The 21,753-nt window shown below is 54.1% G+C and overlaps 5 protein-coding genes across 5 annotated transcripts; 1 reads left to right on the top strand and 4 right to left on the bottom strand.

Moving 5' to 3' along the window:
• Window positions 1-180: 180 nt before the first annotated feature.
• GCG54_00006770 (uncharacterized protein) lies at window positions 181-1,224 on the bottom strand (the record flags this gene model as incomplete). Its single annotated transcript, XM_045406768.1, has 1 exon — window positions 181-1,224. The coding sequence occupies one exon, from the start codon at window positions 1,222-1,224 to the stop codon at window positions 181-183; it is 1,044 nt and encodes a 347-aa protein (XP_045267314.1).
• Window positions 1,225-1,926: 702 nt separating this feature from the next.
• Window positions 1,927-2,975, top strand: GCG54_00006769 (FIT family protein scs3; the record flags this gene model as incomplete). The annotated part of the gene is made up of 2 exons (XM_045406767.1): window positions 1,927-2,817; window positions 2,874-2,975. 2 exons carry the CDS (start codon window positions 1,927-1,929, stop codon window positions 2,973-2,975), a joined length of 993 nt encoding a protein of 330 aa, XP_045267313.1.
• Window positions 2,976-3,631: 656 nt separating this feature from the next.
• On the bottom strand, window positions 3,632-6,318 carry GCG54_00006768 (putative glucan endo-1 3-beta-glucosidase; the record flags this gene model as incomplete). The annotated part of the gene is made up of 4 exons (XM_045406766.1): window positions 3,632-3,772; window positions 3,800-5,635; window positions 5,690-5,923; window positions 5,974-6,318. Coding segments are annotated over 4 exons (2,556 nt in total), but the record flags the coding sequence as incomplete, so codon positions are not given.
• Window positions 6,319-14,662: 8,344 nt separating this feature from the next.
• GCG54_00006767 (Beta-TrCP) lies at window positions 14,663-16,840 on the bottom strand (the record flags this gene model as incomplete). Its single annotated transcript, XM_045406765.1, has 2 exons — window positions 14,663-15,650; window positions 15,702-16,840. The coding sequence occupies 2 exons, from the start codon at window positions 16,838-16,840 to the stop codon at window positions 14,663-14,665; spliced, it is 2,127 nt and encodes a 708-aa protein (XP_045267311.1).
• Window positions 16,841-19,805: 2,965 nt separating this feature from the next.
• On the bottom strand, window positions 19,806-20,900 carry GCG54_00006766 (uncharacterized protein; the record flags this gene model as incomplete). Its single annotated transcript, XM_045406764.1, has 1 exon — window positions 19,806-20,900. One exon carries the CDS (start codon window positions 20,898-20,900, stop codon window positions 19,806-19,808), a length of 1,095 nt encoding a protein of 364 aa, XP_045267310.1.
• Window positions 20,901-21,753: the final 853 nt, after the last annotated feature.

Raw genomic sequence — 21,753 nt, 5'->3', positions numbered from 1 at the left:
TGGAATGGTTTGCAGCATTGCAAATTCGAGATGTGAGCTGTCGTTCATGGTGGAGTACTGGCTGGATTTTCATGTTTGTGTTCTTTTGTTAGAAACCTGCCGCTAGGCAAAAATGTTTGTTTGTTGTAGCATGTATTTTGGGTTGACTGCATGATAAGGACTCGCCCAAATTTCCAGCAATCACAGCTTCTTACTGTGCCCAGGATTCTTTGGGATGCCGATCTTGGCCAGAATATCGACCAATTGGTTGCTGTCGCTGTTGGCTTTGAGAGCAGTCCATTCGGCTTCACTCTTGACCAGAGCAGTCCCTGCCAACACAGTGCCGTTGAGGCTGAGCTTGCCGACGGACCTGCCATCTTCCTCGATGATGTGGCCTTCGGCCAATCGCGGCATGACCACCAAAGAGTTGCTTGTCATTGCAAGGTTATAGCTGATCCGAGCTTCCCCGTTGCCTGAATCGTCTAATTTTCCGACATGAGCCTCGACTGCGTCAACAGCTGACCGGAAAAGCGCCACGTAGACAGCATGAAGCTCATTTGGACTCATGCCCCCATGGATTTTGTCGCCGAATGTTGCAAATGGGATGCCCATGAGCTGCGGTTGGACCAGCTGCTTCGCTAAAACATCCCACTTGGAGCTTTCTGGCAGGCCATATTTCATTTGAGCGACGGGAAGCAGCTGAATATGTCTATGTGGCTGGCTTGCGCCCGAGTGCTGCCCACTGTTGAAAAACGCATACAATTCGCTGTCTCCATGCTGGTGGTATGCTTCGATACAAGCGTAGGTCGCTGCCAAGTCGTTCGGCTCCAGCAGGTGAGTCTGCAGTTTGTAATCCTTCGTCGCGAGGATGAAGTGTTCTGGTACAATGGCGAACTTGTTCAGAACGAGGTTGTGTCCCGAAGAGGGGATATCGGCAATGAACAGCGGACCGTTCTCCGGGTTCTCGAAGGGGTCGAATGGTTTTCGTGGTTGGTCGGCTTGGGACTTCGGAGCGGTTGGCTTATTTGCCAATGCTGGAGAGAAACGAAGTTGGAACTGCTTGTAGGTGTCAGGGGCAGCTCTCGACAAGGTGACAGTCGTCTGGGACAAACTTACAGGGATCGAGTTCGCAGTCAGGACGGCGACTTGCGTCGCGTAATAGTTGAGGTCGCCATTGACGCGAGCTCTGTTGAAAGCAGCTTTGACAAGCTCGGGGAGGTTTACTGGGGCTTTGATAGGGGCCATGATGATGGCAAAGAAAGGTGCAATGGCTAACTAGAGGTCGCGAGCTGTGGGATGGAAACCAGGAGGATGAGGTCACTTCGTGTTGGACAGGAGGGCGGGACGCGCCAGGGCGGGAGCTGCGGTCAATGCCCCACCTTCCCCTCCTACACCGAGATCTTGACCGGTAGTGACCGACACACCGAGCCGCCCATACCTACCCGAGTAGTACAGGCAGCTATCGCCACATAGAATAAGTAAGTGAGTTAGTAGTTCGGACTAGCCTAGCCATGAAATAATTCATCGGGTCAATCTACGTAAATAATGTCCGGAATACTGCATGTTCTCCCAGCATCGCCGAGGTTCTGCTGCGATGTGTCCTCCGGTTCTGTTGTAGGTGAGCCTCGGTGGCTTGGCGTCTGGCTTTCTCATTGGCCAGTCGGTGCTCGCAGCTGGCCGACTGTCCGACGATTAGCCACCCGACCTGTCACTGCCCCACTGTCAACAGCCACACAGCTAAGGTAGGTAGGCCCAGAAGGTGCGCTCGTGAGGTACGTACCCTCCCCCGATCAGCAACGTCATACTTTGGTGTTGCTGAATTCTCGCGCCAAATCCTGGCCTCTTCATTCCTCCACCTTAAGAGCCACCACTCCGCCAAACAGCTCTCAAACCCGCTACTCTGCCCTTAATGCTGTAGCTGATCTTCTAGACGTCAAAAGAGTCAACATGGAAACACCACCCACTGCGAACCTGCGGAGCAAAACCCGACGCGCTCTGGACGAACTCAACGGAGCAACCACGATGGCGCCCGAGCAACCGACCAAGACGAAGCGAAACAACCCCTTCCTGCCCACGCCCCTCGAGACCCTCGTCGTCGCCGCTTTTCCCGTCATCCTGTTCTTCGGGACTCTCTTCTCGCTGCTCTCCCCCGACGTCCGGTCCTCGCAGTACGACCATGCCTCCCAAGCCCACGTCCAAGACACCGCGCCTTCCTACTTCGCGCGAAAGTCGAACCTCTTCAACGTCCTCTTCGTAAAGAGAGGCTGGTTCTGGATCACCGCTGCCTTCTTCGCCTTCATCTTCACCCACCCCGCGACCGTCCACTCGACCCGTCGGATACAGGCCACCCTCCGCTGGGTGCTGGTTACAACGTGGTGGTTCTTCGTGACGCAGTGGTTCTTCGGACCTGCCATCATTGACCGAGGCTTCCGCTGGACTGGAGGAAAGTGCGAGATCATTGAGGAAAAGGTCGAGCTCGGCGAGGGAGATGCTAAGGAAGTCTTCACGGCTGTGGCGTGCAAGGCTGCTGGTGGAAAGTGGCGCGGTGGACACGACATTAGTGGACACGTATTTCTGTTGGTCCTCGGCTGCGGCTTTCTGCTTTCCGAGGTCGGCTGGGTTGTTCTCCGATGGAAGGGCGCAAGGCGAGAAGAGCGCAGCGTAGTTATGACTGATGGCGCGACAAAGACAGCTACTGTCGAGGCACAGGGTCTGCAGGGAGAGCCCGTTCCTGGTGATGCTCTCGGGGTAGGGGGCAAGTTCGCGGTTGGCGTGATTGGTCTCAGCTCTTGGATGTTGCTTATGACTGCTATCTACTTCCACACCTGGTTTGAAAAGGTACGTTTCCACTTGGCACACTATCTTGGCCTTCTCAACTCACAGACGTGTCAAAGATTACTGGCCTTGCCACCGCTCTTGCGGCTCTGTATGGAGTCTACATCCTTCCCCGTTTCGTTCCTGCGATACGCCAGGTCGTTGGCTTGCCTGGAATCTGATACCCGCTGTATGTTTGGATCGAGTAGTAGATACTCAATAATAAAAACAATACCCCTCCTCATCCATATTCACATTCAGTTTGTCCCGTGAAGCCGCTCTCCCGGATCATCCGGCCGGGCCGCGCCATTTAAAAGTTTTGCTGGCGATCGTTGTTTCGTAGAAGGGCTGGCCGTTTCTGCTTTTCTAGATCCGTGACCATCAAGGCGCGGGGAATCGGGATGTGATGTGCCGTCCTGGCCATCCCTGCCAACGGCCGTCGTGTTCATCCAAAGTGTAGCAAACCTCAGAAAGGATGCCAAAATGACAAATTTCATGCAATGCCAGAATGAGCTTGAAGTCGCAACTTTAGATGCCAAAGGCAGTCACACGCATACAGATGCACAAGGGACCTACTTGGATGGTAGCGGAGACCATACTCGGAGCCGAAGGAGCCTACACAAGCAATGTCACACCAGGCGCTTCAAAGACATGATCAAAAACAATTGATTCGTTTGTGGTATCAATGCCCCTCGGGCAGAAACAAGAAGTGTATCTCAACCGACCCTGTGTTTTCTAAAAATCCTCAAACTCCCTAAACCCTGATGCAAGTATGCCGCCTGGCCCAATAATCCACACAAAAAAGGGGGGGTTAGCTCTCAGCCACTGGGGCCGAGTGCTAGATGAAGTGAAAGTCGTAAGCCATATCGGTCCTCTTCCCGGCAAGGCACGTCTTCTCAGGCTCGATCGCATTGCGGGTATCCATGCGGAACCCACGCTTCGTCTTGAGGTCGTCCCATGCGGTCGTCTCATCGCTCGCCTAGAGCGGGGCCTGGAAGAGGGCGACGGTGGCGCAGAAGTTGTTGCGGTTGTCGCTGTCGAGGGCGGCGCCCTTGCCGTTGACGGTGACCATGTTGACCGAGGCCTTGGTGCTGAGGCCGAAGAACTTGACGTCGCTGTTCTCGAGCGAGACCATGTGGTCCTGGCAGTTGTTCTGGCCGACGCAGACCTGGTCGTAGTTGTTGAAGAAGCTGTACAGGCCGGCGCCGTAGATGAGGATGTCCTTGGAGTTGATGGCGCGGACGCCCCAGGTGCGCGCGCACTTGTCGCTCTGGCCGGTGCAGAAGGTCTCGAAGTTGGGGTCCAGGATGGCGTTGTTGACGGTGAAGGGCGTCTTGGCGTCGGGGTTACCCTGCATGTACGCCGTCTCGGTCTGGATGTGCGCCATGTAGACGTTGGAGGCGTTGTTGAACTGGTAGTTGTACAGGACGGAGTGCTCGGAGGCGGTTCCCCAGAACCAGGTTCCCTTGGTGGACTCGGTGAGGACGCCGCGGCCGTTGTAGATGTCGATCTGCTGACCCTTGTTGGCAAGGTCGAGCTCGTGGTCAGCAACCCACCACCAGACGTTCTCAAAGTAGCCGGAGGACTCGGCGGTGATGTGGGTGAGCATGTAGGCGCCGATGCACTCGGGGTTGGCGGCGTGGGTGACGTTGGGGTTCTTGGCGCACTTGTCGGACTGGAGCTGGGTGCCCTGGCTGCCACCGATACGGAAGTGGACGTCCCAGAGACCGGCGGCACCAGGGCTGGAGCCGGCGATGTTGTACTCCATGAGGATGGCGCCGGCCTGGGGACCCTGCGTCTGGACGATGATGTCGCTCATCTCGAAGGTGCCGACATCGCCAGGCTTTCCGACTCTGAGCATGACCTTGGGGTTGGCCTGGTCCTTGAACGCCTCGCCGTTGGCCATCAGAAGAGGCCAGACCTCGCCGGTGATCTTGATGTCCTTGGGCACCTCGATGGTGTTGGAGATGATGTAGGCACCGTGGTCAAAGTAGACAATGTCGTTGGGGCCGGCCTTGTTGAACAGAGCCTGGATGGCGGCCGTGTCGTCGGTCTTGCCGTCTCCCTTGCAGCCGTTGGCCTTGGCGCTGAGGAACTGGCTGACGGCGGCGGTCTCGTACTGAGGCTTGCTGCGGGTGACGACCTTGCCGTTGGAGCCGAGGAGAACGGCAGGCTTGGTGATGGCGTCCTGGGCGCTCTGGACAGCCTTGCCGTTGCCGGTGGCGCCGGTGTAGGTGCGGCCCTGGATGAAGGAGGCGATCTTCTGGTTGCCGGCAAGGACGTTGGCCTTGGTGTCGACGATCTGGACGGCGGCGGGAACGTTGGTGGTCATGTCGACGTTGTCGAGGATCAAGCTGCCGTTGGTGGAGGTGGAGGCGGGGTTGTAGGCAGTCAGGACACCGACGGGGGTGTTGCTGATGACACTGTCGAGGAGGAGAACGGAGCCGACGGTCTGGGCAGTGGCACCGCCGTTGGACATGTCAACACCGACGCCGCAGTTGTTGATGGTGAGGTCCTGGAGGGTCCAGAGCCAGTTCCAGTTCATGTAGACGGCAGTCTTGCAGTTGTTGAAGGTCAGAGCGCGGGTGGTAAACTGCTGAGAACCAACGAACATGCCGTACTTGCCGCCGTTGAAGGTCAAGTTGGTCATGAAGCCGCCGGAGCCGTTGTCGATGAAGATACCCTGCTGGACGTTGCTGTCTCCGCCGTCGGTGCGCATGTTGAAGACGATGTTCTGCAGAGAAGTAGCCTGAGCAACCTGCCAGTGAATACCAGCGCCAGAGGTGACGGGCATGGCAGTGAGGTCGACGTTGAAGTTCTTGACGAGCTTCCAGAAGTTGTTCTATGGCGTTTTGTTAGCTCATACGCACATGTCTTCTGATGGTGCTTGACATACCTGGTTAGTGTGCTGGTTGTTGCCCTGGTCGTCGTACGGGTTGGCGTCAATAACAGCCATACCAGTGAAGCTGGCAGCGGCCTTGATGGTGGGAAGGCTGGTGGCATCTCCAACCATGTGGGTGTAGTACTTCATGGCGATCGGCTTGCTGACGACGTAGGTGCCAGCAGGGAAGTAAACCAAGGCGGGAGTAGTAGTCGAGGAGTCGCATCCGAAACCGCAACGGTTGCCCTTCTTCAGTCAGGAAACATTCCACGAGTAGAGCTCGATTTCACATCACATACCTCGTCCATGGCGGCCTGGATGGCGACGGTGTCATCGGTCGCGCCATCACCCTTCGCGCCAAAGTCCTTTACATTACGGAAGATCTTGTAGTTGGGATCGCCAAAGGCAGAGACACCGCTTCTCTCGATCGAGGCGACCCAGTAGTTCCCAGCGGCAGCAACGGGCGAGTTAGAAGCCTGGGGAGCGGCGACGGGGTCGGGCGTGGGAGCCGCGAGGGCGTCGAGGGAGAAGAGGCGCAAGGCCAGAAGGGTGGTCGTGAGAACTGTTGAGAGGCCCATCATGATGTAGAACCAGCTGATCGACGATGTCCTCTTGTTTATGGTTGATTGGAAAGAAGGCGAAGACTGCGCGTTATCGTGGTTAGCTTCTCAAGTCTCCAGTGGAAGATGAGGTGGTGGTGGTGAATGTTGATGTTCGCAAGCAGAACGAAAGCGCAGCTTCCAGAAGTGTGATGAAAACTCGAGACTTCGAGAGATTCACAAGAGGAAGGAGGAAAAGATATTTGTTTTCTTTTCTTTGCTTTCGATTGCTTTGTGGGCGTGGGTTGTTGAATAGGGCGAGAAGCTGGTTACCCTCGACGACTCGTTCCATGATCAACAAACCTCCATCCACCTTAAGTATTTCGAGCAAGTGAGTGACAGTGACTAACTGCCAGTCAACCATCACCGGCCCGTCCCACGAACAGCCCAGCTGTCAGTGACTGAAAGACTGCTGCGCGTCACAAGCCTGGATCATGTTCCATTGTCCCGTCGAGACTAAACAACCAGGGTGGTTGTCTAAGCCGACCTCTTTGAGCTGGACCTCGACGCAGACCCGACTCAGATGACAAGTCGTACGTCACGGTACTGGTGTCTGAAGAATACCCCATTCCACCAGAAGGAACATGAAGAGCCGAGACAATAGGCCGGCGGAGAGAGGGTGGGAAGGAAAAGAATCAAATTCAAGCCACGAGACCCGGGGGGCCAAGACGGCGCACACAGCAACTACTCACCAGGAGTTTGAGAGTGACGACAGCGGATGACGGCCGATCAAGGCTCCGGTTGTATTGGTGCTAAAGAATGACTGGATCGAATCCCCTCTGAGGATTTCGATAAACAGAAAAAACGAAACGAAAGAACGTCGATGGAGGACGAGGAGGGTGTGCGGTTCGAGACACGGGAGAAAGGGACGGGGGAGGGAGTAACCACGAGCCAAGAAGAGGTTGACGGCGACTATCACCGTCTTATATCGACCTACCCTTTGGGCAGTCCCCTGCCTCGCCATGCGGTTTATCGCCATGGTGGCGGCACTGGGCACTCTGCACCTGTCGGACCTCTCTTCAGTTTGAGGCGAGCAGGGCCCCGGATCCCGGTTCACAACCTTAGGTACAGCCGTTATTGCTCTCGACGACTGGATCTCGGCGGCCCTTCTTTTGCGCAAACCCTACCCTGTGAGAGGGGGGATGTACAGTAAGGTGTCCAGGAGCTTGAAGGGGTGAGCGAGTGGGATGGGAGGGAATATTGGACGTCCGTGGCCCGCCCGAGCTCTCTCGACCAAACCTAGCTAACCTTACAGCGGTAGCTTTTCTTTACTAACACGCCCCGCGTTGCGTCGTGTGAATGAGTGTGTGTGCTGCTGTCCAGCCGACTTGCCGCGATGGATAGGCAATCCCGGAGCCAAGAGGATAAAAAATGCGATGAAACAAGGATCCGGAGAGGGGCGCTATTGGATGGGAGGGGATATAGCTTCAAACAGAGCTAAGCAAGGCCCGCGATTGGAGGGGGGAGGAGGGTGTGATGGACGGACGTTGCTTTGCTGTGCTGCGCTTCTGCTGTGGTGCTGTGTGCTGTGTGCTGGTTGGCAAGTGAAGGACGGGAGACCGAACAGACAGAGACACAGACAGGGTGACAGTGACAGTGGAAAGAGAGAGAGAAAGAGTGGAAGCAAGCAAGCAAGCACACGCAAGTAGTTCGGACGAAAGCGGCGACGATGAAGGGGGGAGGCCCTGTCTGCTGGTCAGGGGTCAGTCAATGCGATGCGACAGCCGCCCCTAGTGCGGACGGCGTTGGTTCGCTACCCAAGGCTGGCTGTTTTCCCACGCCCCCTGCTTCTGGAAAAATACCCACTGGTGGTGGTGTTCTGGTGGTGAGAGGTTGATTAGATTGATGAGAAGGGACCGTGGCACACGCGGGCGGTGTTGTACTCGTCGAAGTATCTGTAAACGCCCAAGGTTTGGTTTACCCAAGGGAACGGCCGGCCGACAGTCATCATGATCCCTGCAGCAGCTCCGTTGCCCGCATAATGATCTGCCTTGAGATCTGTCGTCCTTGGCCCTGATGATTGATGTTCCCTGAGCAAAAGGAGAGAAAAAAAGTGAACCTGGACTGTCCTGGTAGGCCTTTCGCGGAGGATCAGCCCGCCCGTCCCCTTTCCCCTCCAGAGTCGACGACTCATCCATGAGCTTTGCTGTGGCTGGAACCTGGAACTGAGCACAGGAGTCTTGTGTACTCAGTCCGAGTCGGGCAGGTCTTGCAACGATCAAGGGAACATGGGGATAAGGCAGGGGAACACACAGCAAATCAAGGCAAATCAAGGCAAACAGTGAAGAGACAAAACATCAATGGGCGAGGGCCTTGGCCCTGTTGCTTCTGCGCTCTGTAGGCTTTGTTCTCTTGTTTCGTGCACAATGGGGAATACAGAGGCAAAGAAGAGGGTAAAGAAGCATGTAATGCAATTGTTCTCCCTTTTTTTTCTCGCCTCTGCGCCGTTGCGTTGCCCCCCTTGTCTTGTGCATCTCCCCACAGCCGCCCCTCCACGGATGAGCAGCGGCAGGGATTCTTTTTCCATCGTTCTCTGCCTGCCAACTGGGGGCATCCAGGATCGGGCATAGCGCCGTTTCAAGCTTGTCTGCCCATCCACCAGCAGCTGGCCAGCAGAGAGATCACTGGACTGGACTGACTGGTTGGTGACTGGTGACTGGGCAGAGTTGAAAGTACCTTTGGCGACGACTGGCCTGGCGTCACAGAGCTGGGCGCGTTGCGACCCGATCCCGCAGCGGCACTCGTGGTGAGGATGCGATGGTTGGATGGGATGCGTTCCCGAGGGAGATGGAGGCGCTTGCGAAGTCTTCCCCGTTGTGTCCCTTAAATGTCGCTCTTGAAGCCGCTTGCGTGGCCGGCCAGGTTCTCTACTGGCTACCGGGCAAGCAAGGTTGTTTTTTGGCTTTCGGGATTGTGCAAACTAGAATCAACTGGGAATAATCCTCATTCTGGAAATCGATTCTCGAGACGCTGTTCTTTGACAATGAGGATAATTCATCGCGGCTGGCTTGAGCGGACGGCCGTACGACCAGACCTGTCAACCGAAGCCACACCACGCATGGAGCAGCATGGGCATCGTCCATGACCTGTTGACAGTTGACAGACGAATACATTGGATACATGACATTTGTATGTAAGCTTGGGCTACCATCGGGCCCCCCTTCCAGGCGACTCAACTTTCCACCCTGATGAGTGATGATGCGCACTGCAACCTCCGCCATGGGCTCGTGATGGCAGGCCACCAAGTCACCCGCGCAGCGTTTTCTCCGGCACATCGTCTTGGGTCGCTCAATGAACCAGACAGAATATTGAGGCTACTGCAATACAACCCCCTCCGCCCCAAACCTCGGTCGGCCCTTCTCCAGAGCCAAGCGCTGTCACATGGTCTTGAAGCAGCAAGACAGCCTTCCAAATTTCCAGATTGCTTTGGGCAGAGCCATTCAGAAAGAGCAACTGCTCCGGCATCACGTTGAGAGCTTCAGGGGTCGAGAGAGAGAGTCCCTGTGGAGAAAGAGTCGGCTGTCGAATCGAAAGATCCAGCCCCCATCTGCGCGCCTTAGGGATAAAATGTTGATCGATTTATTGATTGTCGCTGTCAAGGTCCACGGCTCTTCAGACGGGATATTCCCCCTCAATCAACCACACGCGATGGGTCCGCCTCCGACAACCCCGGGATCCATCTGACGATGTCATTCGGTTGCGCTGCCCCTTGCAGAAGAGTCATGTCCGCTGTCGACCACCGGGGCAGGCCCGGGAGAACGTGCATGTACATTGGTGCAACCCTCTGTAGCTGTATGCGAGTTCGAAGACGAGGCCATCGACGACGGACGGGAAACGCTGACTGACATGTCATCAGCTGCTCCTGCAGAAGGCTAAAGCTGAGCAAAGGCCTGCTGGTCTGAGTGAGGCCTGCGTCCTACATGAATGACAGCTCCCCTTTCCAGGTTGAAACCCTGAAACTTTGACAGCGCATGCATCCTTCCTTCGTTCGCGGCATCCATCTGTACGGCAGACAGACATGTTGCTTGGCAGGGCCTTGGGCTTCATGCTGTAAGATGTCAAGATGACTGACTGTACATACACTTCACCACACCAACACCAAAGTAAATGCATGCAAATTCAGTTCCCTCTCATTACACTTTGCAGAGACATATCGCACAACAGAAGTCGACACCGTCCCAAACAAACACAGCTTCACAACGTCCCGTCTTCGCCGTGCAGCCGTTTCGAAACGTCCCGTCCTCAGATTGAATTATGTCCAACTGATCTCATCCCTGCTTCACCTCGTCGCCCATCCCCAAACGGCCTTCTACTGGACTGTTCCATGGCAAAGTACCGTCCCCAACAGTTGCTGAGTCGAGATACCTTCGACTCGGTTGTCCGTTCTTCTCTTTCCCCCCCCTTTCCGCCACCCGGCAATCCGCCCCCGTGCACTCTATCTGTGCATCAATGATCCTATTCCTAGAGACAACCAGGCCAGCCAAGCTGCTTACGCTGAGCCTTTGCGGTCACACTTCCTCCTCTTGGGGGGAGGTAATAACGACTATTTCGTCGTCCGCGCGCACACCCCCTATTAGACTCTTAGCTGCATGTCACTAAGGCAAAAGCCCTGGGGCAGCCACCATGTGCCGCCGCCGCCGTCTAGCCGCCAAACCATCCCGGTCATCATTTTTATTCTGACGGAGATTAACGTTCATGCGCGAAGCCAAAAGAACGACCATTTTGGCCCAAGGAAACGCGCTCCACGACCTGGAATCGGCTTTCGCCACGGAAAATAGGGAAGTGCCTCCATGGAAGAGCCCAGGTTGCCGATCTGCATACCTGCCTCTTTCAGGTTTCTTTCTTTCTGCGTACTCGTTCAGAGCCTGCGTGCGTTCGTTTTCGCCAGAGTCAGGTGGGCAGTCGCCCCGTTCCTTGTCCACATGGCCCTGAACGACCTTGAGCTCGTGGTGCGGCGATCCTTGTGTGTGCATAGCGTGTGGATGGTGGCTAGCAGGCGCGAAGAAGATCGTGGAGTCGTGAGACCTGGGGAAGCCATCCTCTCCTCATTCTGCGGATACACTACCATTCCCAGTGCCACTGCTGCATGTCTCGCTCCAGACCAGTCCTCGTGGCATCCTGTGTGTGCCCTTCCCGCCTTCTCCTCAATTTTACCTCGCAGATCGTCTGCAACGGTGCGAGCGGTAGCGCAGATCATCCCCATGGGACAATTAAAGAGAATTCCCACCAACCCTGATTGCACTACTACATACTCCAACAAAGTTCCTCTTTAGGGTCCTCCCCGAACTCGGTCCTTCCCGAACTCGGGCCGGCTTCTCTACGGCGTCTCTGGCCCCAAAACCCCAGGCGTTGCGTCGGGCTAGAACGCCGCGGGAAGGGCAGCAGTAAGCCGCAGTGTCGTGAGCCCGAGGCACGCCCGAAGAAGTCATCGTGAGAAAGACATCAGATCAGGTCGACGTGGAGCTTCACTTTTCTGGACTGCGCTGCATCACAGCCGGCCCGACCGAACGGCGTTGCATCCGGCACCATCACGGCGGCTCTCTGTCGCGCGAGCAGTAATTTTAATATGTGATCCAAACTTTACTCCAGCCGAACCTGTTCGCTGGGTGCGGTTCGTGACAGCGGCCCCAGCCCAGCAGCTCAGGGGTTCTGTTTTTTTGAGGCTGTGCGGGGAGGACGACAGGAAGGGAAGGTCGCTTCTGTGATACCTTCATCTGGTGTAGCATTGGGGTCGTTCAGCTTGGCATCTCTACAGAGGCCAGTGTACGGGTTCCAATCGCCCCAGACAATCTATGTACAATCCAGATGAAACTGGAGCTGAGCTGTTCAGCTTCCACGTGCTTGGTTCGTGGTCTTGGTGATGGTGGGTTTTGTGGAGGAAGAATGACTCGGGAACTGGACTTGCTCAGCTGGCCCCATCTTGTGAACTACTTTCAAGATGTTGGACAGAATTTCTTGGTTCATGAAATTCTCACCTTGATTGAAGGTAACGGAGCAGTCCTAAAGATGGGTCTAAGATATTAAAAGTTGAATGTGTTCACGATGAGCAAAAAAGGTCGGACGAACGGTGGATCGGGACCTTGCAGGCCATGGCGATAACGACACTGTCTGTGGCAAGTCTTACAAGCCAAGTTCCTGACTGTTCTATGGATCTTCGGTATGATCATCGAATCGCTGCGCTAGGCAAGTTGTGTCAGGTTGGTCGAGCTGATCACAGCTTGGATCGTGGGTTTCCCGGTCCTCGGACACCAACATGGCATGGCACGCACGAGATGATCAACCAGATTTCCCCAACAGACACGATTGGATCAGGATAGTATGCCTTTCCCGTGCCGTCGCAACTAACTTCCCTTGAGTCTCTGCCCCTCTCGATGATTTCTCATTTGCCCTCGTGTTTGCCCTCGCCTCTATCTCTCCGTTCCTATTGATGTTATTCTTCTTGTTGGTTTGCAGAGCCGTACGATAATCCACCATCCCCATGACATATCTAAGATGCTACCACGTTAAAATAAACAACATAGACTTCATGTAGATGCTATTCTAAACATGGGATTCTATAGTCTTTTGCAAAGTCTCCTGGTTTGCTTTCCGTCTGCAAGCATCAACAACGTGGACTGCACACTGCCACCAGCATCCACTGTGAGAAACGCTTGAAGTTGAAGTTGAGATGAGTCTTGTGTCGTAGCTCGAGAAGCAAGTGGCATCTGTCGACCAAGCATTCGACTCGCCATGGGACGCACCCAACTCTGGACGACGAGATCGGCAGAGCATTATCAGACCGCGGCTTGGCGGAGAACATTCAGCCAGATGTACTTCACGAACTGCACGCCCACATGGCGATCATGCCCGCTTCAAAGGCTCTCTAAGACGAGATCACCTTGTAAATAAAGTGACTGACGATGCTGCGATGTAGCAAGCTGCAGAAGCTCTCAAGCGGTATGGAAACATCTGCAACCTGTATCCCGGCGTCAAGATCGGAAGCTACCTTGTCCAGACGTCCGGCCGAAGAACAGAAAACGAAACCATATTCCATCCCTTCGCCTCATCGTCGGCCCGGTGTTGCGCATCGCAACAGCTCAGACGACGGGACCAGTCTTCCTCGGCACCGAATCCGCGACGAAAGAAACCCCAAACAACATTGACCCTCTTCCGCACCCTCGTGGACGCGTATGCGAGATACGCAGCGCGGTCCGGATGCAAGATGGCATGAACGAACCAGTGTCGCAAGACGAACAACACCAAAGCCAATCTCACAAGTCCAACACCATCAGGAGAAGTCAGTCTGCAACATGCACTTTCCAAAGCCGCATCCCAATCCCCTCCCCCATCCCAAAGTCCGGTTTCCACATCCTCACACCTCCCCCGTCAAACTATACCCCTGCCCTCCAGACCACCATCTAAGAAGGCCAGCAAAGAACATCAAACGTGCTCACAAGGTCCCCGGAAAAAAGAGACGCATCCCCAGCAGTTCGTAAAACCTGCCAAAACCTAGCTAGACCCTCTCCATCTTGCCCTGTGCCGGCCGTCGTCTCTCCCCATACGCACAGACTCGCTCGTTCGTTTGACTGGCACACAATCGAAAGCCGAGACGAAAGGTAAACACATTGCTCGAAACGAATGCCATGCAGCAACGCAAAAGCAAAAGCACCGGCCGGTTCGAAACGAAACGATTTCGTCCCATCTCACTTTTCGACCCTGAAACTTCAGGGTAGCTAGCGCGAGCCGGGCCAATACACGCACAGCTTTGTGCGAACCCAAGTCTATTCGAGATTAAACGAATTAGGGAAAAGAAATAATGATGAAGAAAAACGGTGTGCAACGGACTGGCTACCATCTCCTACAGATCAACGCTCCGGATAAGTTGTCTGGTGTCCTGATGCGCGAGGACATCCCCGCATGATCATTCCCAACACTTCTTCAGCTGCTCCACATCAAGCATTAGCATGACCATAGGTGACCCAGGTAGATGCTGTCTGCGTTGGGCGAGGCAAGGCATTCACGGTAAAGCTTTGGACCTCGCTTGGTGATGGCGAAACAGAATCTAGAATGCTTCTATCCAGTAGCCGTCTATGCAACAAAGCCTGGGGTGCCATGCATGTCCAGTCCAAGGGGAACAGAACTGAGAAAAAGAAACAAAAATGACAAAATCCGAAGTCCCGCAATCCCAATGCAAATGGAAGAGTATCCTTCTTCCCCAGTACGCCCCGGTCAAGGATCTGCCGCACTTGCTGATCCCCTTGTTCTTTTGTGTATGGTGTCTACAACTCCAAAAGTCCCCGAGTCGTGATGAAATCGAAATCGTTACGAGGGCGGTCCAGCCGTGCCGCTCTCAGTATTAGTGTATTACGTAGGTGTCGTTGTCGAGTGTATGCTTCGTGAAAAGAGAAGTCTAGATGTATCCTCCGTCGATCATGCAAGCGCCGCCGCTCTCGAGGTTGTCGATGCCCGGAACATCGGCGCCAAAGTCCATGATCAGGATCTTGGGGTCCTGACCGGTGCTGACAATCCGACGGTAGTCGCTCTTCGCGCTCAGCACCCAACTAGCGTGCCAACGAGGGAAGTCGAGCAGTTGCCGACCGGTCTCCATATCGAAAACCTTGATGTCGGTGTCGTAGCTGCCGCTGACAAGACGACCGCTTACGGAGTCGATGTGCAGGCTGCGCACAAGGTTGTCGTGGGCCTTCATCTCGCGGAGGCACTCGCCCGTGTTGGCGTCCCAAATGCGGATGACCTTGTCGTTGCCGGCTGACGCAACGTAGCGGCCATCCTCGGAAAACTGAGAGCACGCCAGACCCTTGGTGTGGCCCTGGAATTCGCGGATGTTCTTGCCGGTGTCAATGTTCCAGAGCTTTACACGGAAGTCGCCGGAGCACGAGACGATGGTGTTTCCACGCATCTGAACAGCGTTGACAGGGCCGGAGTGCCCACGAAGTTGACGAAGAAGCTGGCCTGTAGCACGGTCCCAGACGCAGATGCTAATGTCCTTGCTGCAGGTGATGATGTGCTTGTCGTCGAAGGCGAGATCCAGCACAGCGGCAGTGTGGTGACGAAGACGACGAATCGGCCGGTATCCAGAGCGGACGTTGTACACAATACAGGTCGAATCGGAAGAGCCCGTCACCAGGATGCGCTCATCATACTGCAGACACAGGATGGACGCCTTGTGGTGAGTCGGGAAGGAAACCAGAGCAGGCGTCGACGGGTTTGCGCGCGGGTTGTCGGGCAGGGTCGCGTAGTGAATGGGCAAGCCGTCTTCATCAATCAGCAAAGAAATGTCGTTGACAACTTCAGGAGGACCGATGACAAGTCGGCATTCGAACGTCCGCATGTCCCAAATGCGAATGGTCTTGTCACGAGAGCCAGTGATGATCTTCGATCTGTTCTATGGTCAGTAAACAGCAAAAGACAGTGCCAAGGCGACAACTTACTCATCAAACTGCAGGCAGTAGATACTATCCAAGTGCCCGTTGAGATACACTGGCCTCGCCTTTCCCTCTTTCCATCGCAAGTCAAGCTCTTCCTTGGACTTGTAGATCTGCTTCCAGTCGACACCGGGCGTGATGGCGGGCACGCCCTGGCCGGTCCCCGGCTGAACGGGAAGACTGGTCGCATAGGTGCCCGTCTTTTCTCGCAGGAAGGACTCGCGCCAAACGTGCTGGTTTTGTACCATTCTCTGCCAGTAGCGGGAAACTCTACTTGCGGTGTTGAGCGCCGTGGCGTCCAAATGGGCGAGAATTTGGATGGCGAGCTCCACTGGGAGCTGGGAAATGAAGTCTGTCCTGCTGATATTGGCGTCCTCCGCCTCCAGCTCGATTTCTGATTCAGCGCTTGTGACAGTAATGCCGATACCGCTCTCGCGGTCGGTGAAATCGTCCTGGGAAGCACGAAGCCACTTGTTCTGCAACATCTGGTTCTGCGCCGCGGCGGCAGCCTTCGCCGCGGCACCCGTGTGGTACGGGATGACGGGAGGCTCTCCGCCGATGCCGGGAAGGGGCATACATGGGAAACACTGGCCGGAAGAGGAGGCCTCGCTGTTGGCGTCGAAGCCATGGGATGACTTGGAGTGGCGGAAGCTGGCAGCCTGACGAAGGCGTTGCCAGGGGAAGTGTGAGTGCGAAGTGGTCGGGCGGTGGCCGTGATGCTGACTCGGGATCTCGTGGTGAGCACCGCCGATGGAGTGTCGCTTGTGATGGACGATGCCCTTTAGCGAGACTGATGCCCGACGGATCATTCCTTTGATGCTTCCATTGCCTTGTGCTGTCGCGTTGGTACCCTGGGCCGGGTTCTGCTCGTTGCTGGGGCCGCCGTGGCTTCGTGATCGCTCGAGAGTAAGGTCTTCCATATGGCTGGCCAGGTCGGTATCGGCGTGGAGCATGAAGGACTTGCGCCGCCATGGGAGAGAGAGGCTCATGCTGCGAAGGCGGTGCTGTTGAAAGGATGGTCTAGTAGTTTGAAGCTGCTGTCCGCTGGCTTCGTCTTCTTGGATGGCGGAACTAGAGGACGGCTCGTCGTAGATGGCCTCCTGAGTCGGGGCCCAGTCGGAAACGTTGTAGATGCGTGGAGCCATCTCGTCGTCGTCGTCTTCGTCGTCGAAAGGAGTGGTCGACGCTAATAATACAATGGATGAAGGTGTAATGAATCGAACACGAGGTCGAAGTCGGATCGGCCGTCACCTTGCTAGAGAATAGAAAGGCGTCCGTAGGGGAACAGGAAGAAGAGATCGAAACAAGACCCGTGGGGCAGGGCGGAGCGGTAGCACGAGGCGAGGCGAGGACCAGGACAGGACAGGACAGGACAGGACAGGACCTAGGATCATCACATGGTCAGTGGGAGGCTTGAATCATTTGTAGGTTGGCCTGGGCAGGGCAGACAGAGCATGGAAGGGAAGCCTCTTTCCTCCTTACCTGGGCGTGGTTTAGCCTCTTTCGCGGTCTCCCTTTTTTTCTTCTTCCTTATTTTGGGTGCCCTTCTCAGACCTGACTGACTCTGGCTGGCGCGCCCGAAACTCGTGGCAGTCCAGGGACGACGGGATTGTCTCGGGCTTCGTTCCCTACCACCAAAGGGTGAGGTGGATAGCTGGGCAGGGTAGCGGCCGGCAACAGGATAAGGTACCTATCCGCAGGAGGTACAGTAGCGAAAGGCAGGGACCTCTACCTGTGGGAGCCAGTAGGAAAGCAACAAGGAGACAGGACGGGCAGCAGATTTCGGGGGGAGGAGGGCGGGAAGATGGGAGATGAGGTGCAGTCGCAGTGCAGGCGGAGGCGTGGAAATCACGGAAAGAGGCCGTTCCTGGGGGTGCTGGGGGGGGTTTGTCCTTTTCCGGCCTAACGCCAGCAAGTACCTTAGGGGTGTTCGTTTCCCTCCCCGGGCTGCTCGTGCTGGCTTGCTGCTGCTCTCAGAATTTTTCAGGGTCCGTTTCTGCTTGAAGGAGGGATCGACTTTGCGGGCCAACCGGATCGGGGGGGCTGAAATCGGGTCTGGCAATATGGGAAAGGAGCGGTGGAGAGGGAGAGAGAGTCGACACCACCAAGATGCTGGTGACGGGGACGGCGTGTGTGCGTGTCTTTGAAGACTGAGTTTGCCGTTGTCTGGCAATACCTAGCGCGCTCCTTGACTCCTTGACGCCGTGCGCGAGTCAACAAAGGAAAGAAGAGACGACACGATGGCCTGGTGTAGTCGGTCGCGTCAGGAGAAGTCGACACGGCGGGCGAGAGAGAGGGATGTGCAGAGGTATGCGCCTTTTCAGCCGGTGTGAGCCCCGTGGCCCTGTGTTTGTTGATCCCGGGGCAGGGTGGGCAGAATTCCAGACTCCGTAATGTTGATGTAAATCCTGCTAGCGTCTGCTGCAAGAAGTCTCAGGTACCCAGGCCTGCGGTAGACAGGTAAGGTATGGATGGTGTATGTACGATGCAATGCGGACTGTTGTCTCCGATGTCGAAAAAGGGTCCTCCGCGCTGCGCTGTGGGTAGAGAATAAGAAAGAAAAAAGCGTCAGGTCCTCTGGTGAAGAACAATCAAGGAAGGAGGCCGTTGCGCCGCAGAAGCGGGAGTACTTTCCTTCCCTACGCCAATCTGGGGTACCGGGAACACGTTCGGTATCCAGAGAGAGACGTGGACGGGCTGGCCGACAAGCAAAGGGCGTCTTGCTGGACGTGCGCTGTTCTTGTTGTTGCAAAGCGAAGGGGGTGCTCCCGGGAACTGAACGGTCTTTGTATGTTTGGTACGTGTATGCAAGACCGGAGATGATGACCTTCCCGGGCTATATCTTCGCGTCTGTCAGTATTATGATGGTATGTATGGACTCTATTATGCCCGGTCAGCCTGAAGGATGGTGACAGCGACAAGAGACATGCGTCAACATCAACTCAGACAGCGAGTCCCGTGGGCAACAACCGTGGGGGCTCTGGAGGGAAGACGGCACGGTGAGGTAAGACGGTGGCTTGCGCTGAGGGCATACTCGATGCAGTCAACATTGACGCGACGTTGAGTGGATGTCAGCGTCTTTGAGGTCGTAAATGTTGAAACCGCCGCATCAAACGTCGCCGCCCAGCCACCACAACCTTCCATCCCAATAACCTGTCGCATTGTTTACAATTTCTTCATTGTTGATTCGGGAGATGGCAGCCAGTTCGACGCAACCCCCCACTGCAACACCGCCGGATTTTAGCGCAACGTGCGCCCTGCCTTTGGCCTTCAGCTAGCAAGTACGTACATGAGGTCCCATGTCCATCTACAATCCACGCCACGTGAGCTATCGCGAAAGTCATGTATCCGCAACTTCAATAGACTGTCTTCTGGAACATGTTTTTCTCCTCCTGCCATCATCTTTCGTCTAACTCGATACAGGTAGCATGAGCAACGCCAAACCAACTCGCCCGCCATATGCTGAGGCTTATTGCCAGAGAACCACGGAATGTCTCCTTTCGTGCCAGAGTGACATCCACGGAGCGCAGGTTTACCCCTGGTTCCCTGCAGATGCACCCCTAATGCACCCTGAAAATCCCTTCGCCCCTACTGGGTTTTGGTTCTTCCTAGCGACACCAAAAGCAACAGTCTCAACGAACCGATAGGTAGAAAATATGTGAAGCTAGTCTCTGTTGTTTTCCTGCCAGATAAATTGTTATGATCGACTTTGCAGCAGCCGCGCTTTCTTTTCGCAATACGAACCGTGGAACCGCGTAGTGCGCAATAGCGGGTTTCTCTTTCTTTCTTTTTTCCCGATTTTATCTGATTTTCCTGCTTCAGCACCCAAGCCCGCCAGAGACCGAGATGGCATCTGACTCAAACTGGAAATGTTCTGCATCCCCTCTTGACTCAGATTACGGGTTTGAGGGCATGATCTCTGTCTGATCATCGCCTTGCATCATTCCAGATACCTGTTGTTCGGCCACTAGGAAATGAGAGATGGTCACCCTTTACACCGCATACCAAATGCTCGCGGAAGACCGACATTGCGGGTGTTGGTGGACGTGATGTCTGAGATCATCGGCCATTGTTCTCCGAGGTGTGCTATAGGGGCACAGAAAGCGACCGTCATTTCCACCCAAATTTTCGCCAGAGCTGACACATCGTGTAGACTGCACAAACTAGCCAGAGGACATGAGTGCTCGAGATTGATACCCCTTCATCGAATTGTGCCTGTGAAGGAGCTTCGTCTGAAGCCTCCATCTCCTCGGTTTGCGGGACCTTGACGTCCCGTTCCGCTCTACGCAGTAATTTTCTCTGTCTCTTGGCGGCCCGTTTCTCTATCCTCCTCGCCTTTTGATCAATCTTGGCTTGCCGATTAGCTTCCTCTATAGGGCCTTGTATTTCTCCCGCTGTGGATGGTCTCGGTTGTTGTGCCACGTCTCTGAGCAGGTGTATTAATGCCTCAGAGCAGCTAAGGGGCTGTCTTTCGGCATCTCTTACCACAAGCATGAGTAAAGCCTGCAGACAGAAGCGCGCGTCGTTCCCGGCTGCGTGGAGATTTGCGAAAGGAATTTGTAAAGCATCAAGCAGCTTCTCCAAGCCATATCGGTAGTACAATTGGAGAGGAAATTGGGCAGCTTTGTTCGTGTCAATAATATAAAGCGATCGGTTTGGAAGGTTGATGTTGAGTTGGTGGATGATCTTGAGGTCTGAACTGGTTCCGTGTGAGACCAAAACGATATCCCGGTTGGCATCGATCAAGGCTTCAACTTTCGACTTCAATTCTTCAATCGTAGTCGGTTGCGAAGTCCCGAACAAGAACCTGTTCGAGGCTCGCCTGCTATACCGGGAATTTCCAATGGTGAATTGATGAGACATGATAATTTGGCTGTGATCTATCGAAGCTGGGTTTGAAAGTGCACTTTCAAGGTCGCGAGTGTCCAATATGGAAATACCAACGTGAAGCTGCTGGTCAGGGAGAAGTTTCTCATACCCTTGGAATGTGTCAATGTCAAGTCCGACAAACAGAAAGTCTTTCATGGGGGACTTTGGCAACCCATGCGCCGTTTTTGACAGAGGAAGCGTAGGTAGGCTGGTTTCGACGTCACCATAATGCCCTAATAACTGTCGAAGGATCAGAGTCTCGTCTCTCAGGATGCCGGTGTGGGATGGCAGTGACGACGCAGAATCACAAGACTCTAACGTGAAGTCTGAGTCCATGAGTGCGGGAGACAGGCTGGGTGTGATGTTGCAAGCGGATTATCTCGATTTCGATATCGTCGTTACTGTAAGTCAGCCCACCCCATAACCGAACACCCCCTATAACCGAACGCATCAAAACACCACTTTTTCCCCTCTTCACCACTATAACTACTTTACGCTAGAATACGTTTACCTACTATAATACTTGAAATTAATTCTTTTGAAAATATTAGTGTACTTAGTATAGCTAAATATACTAAGTAAGATATTTTAAATACTTTATATAATATTTAGAATAGGATAAGTGTTTAGAAAACTATATATACTTTAAAAGTACCCTTATTAACCCTCTATAGCTATCTCTATAGTTCTAGGACTTAGTAGGAAAGTTATACTACTTTCTAGAAGCTAATACCTACCTAAGAGAGTTACCTAGTTAACTAGGCTCTTACGTAGAGTACTTTTAGCTTTATACCTACCTATTAGTAGCTTAAAGATCTAGCCTAATATATACTAGCTTATACTAGTAATAACCACCCTCTTAGTAAGAACTAAATTAATAGCTTATTATATTATAACCCCTCTCTAAAAACCCTCTAAGGTAAGGCTATTAAATCTAAATATATTACTATTATTATAACTAAGAAAATATAAACTTATTTTAACTTATATAACTTACCTAAGATTAAAGGTATACTACCTTAGCTTTACTATAATATAGATAAGACTAGCTTTATAGAGGGTAAGGAGATTAATAGCCTTATCCTAAATTCCTCTTATATAAAGAAAATATATACTAAGATATTAGATTTTATTAGTATAGGTATAAGCGTATTTAGGGGCGTGGTATATACGCCTATATAGTATAAGG

The sequence above is a fragment of the Colletotrichum gloeosporioides genome (assembly GCF_011800055.1).
Source record: "Colletotrichum gloeosporioides strain Lc1 chromosome Unknown consensus_22, whole genome shotgun sequence".
NCBI lineage: Eukaryota > Fungi > Ascomycota > Sordariomycetes > Glomerellales > Glomerellaceae > Colletotrichum > Colletotrichum gloeosporioides.
The sequence above is the reverse complement of the archived record's forward strand: the minus strand, read 5'-3'. Positions and strand labels throughout refer to the sequence as shown.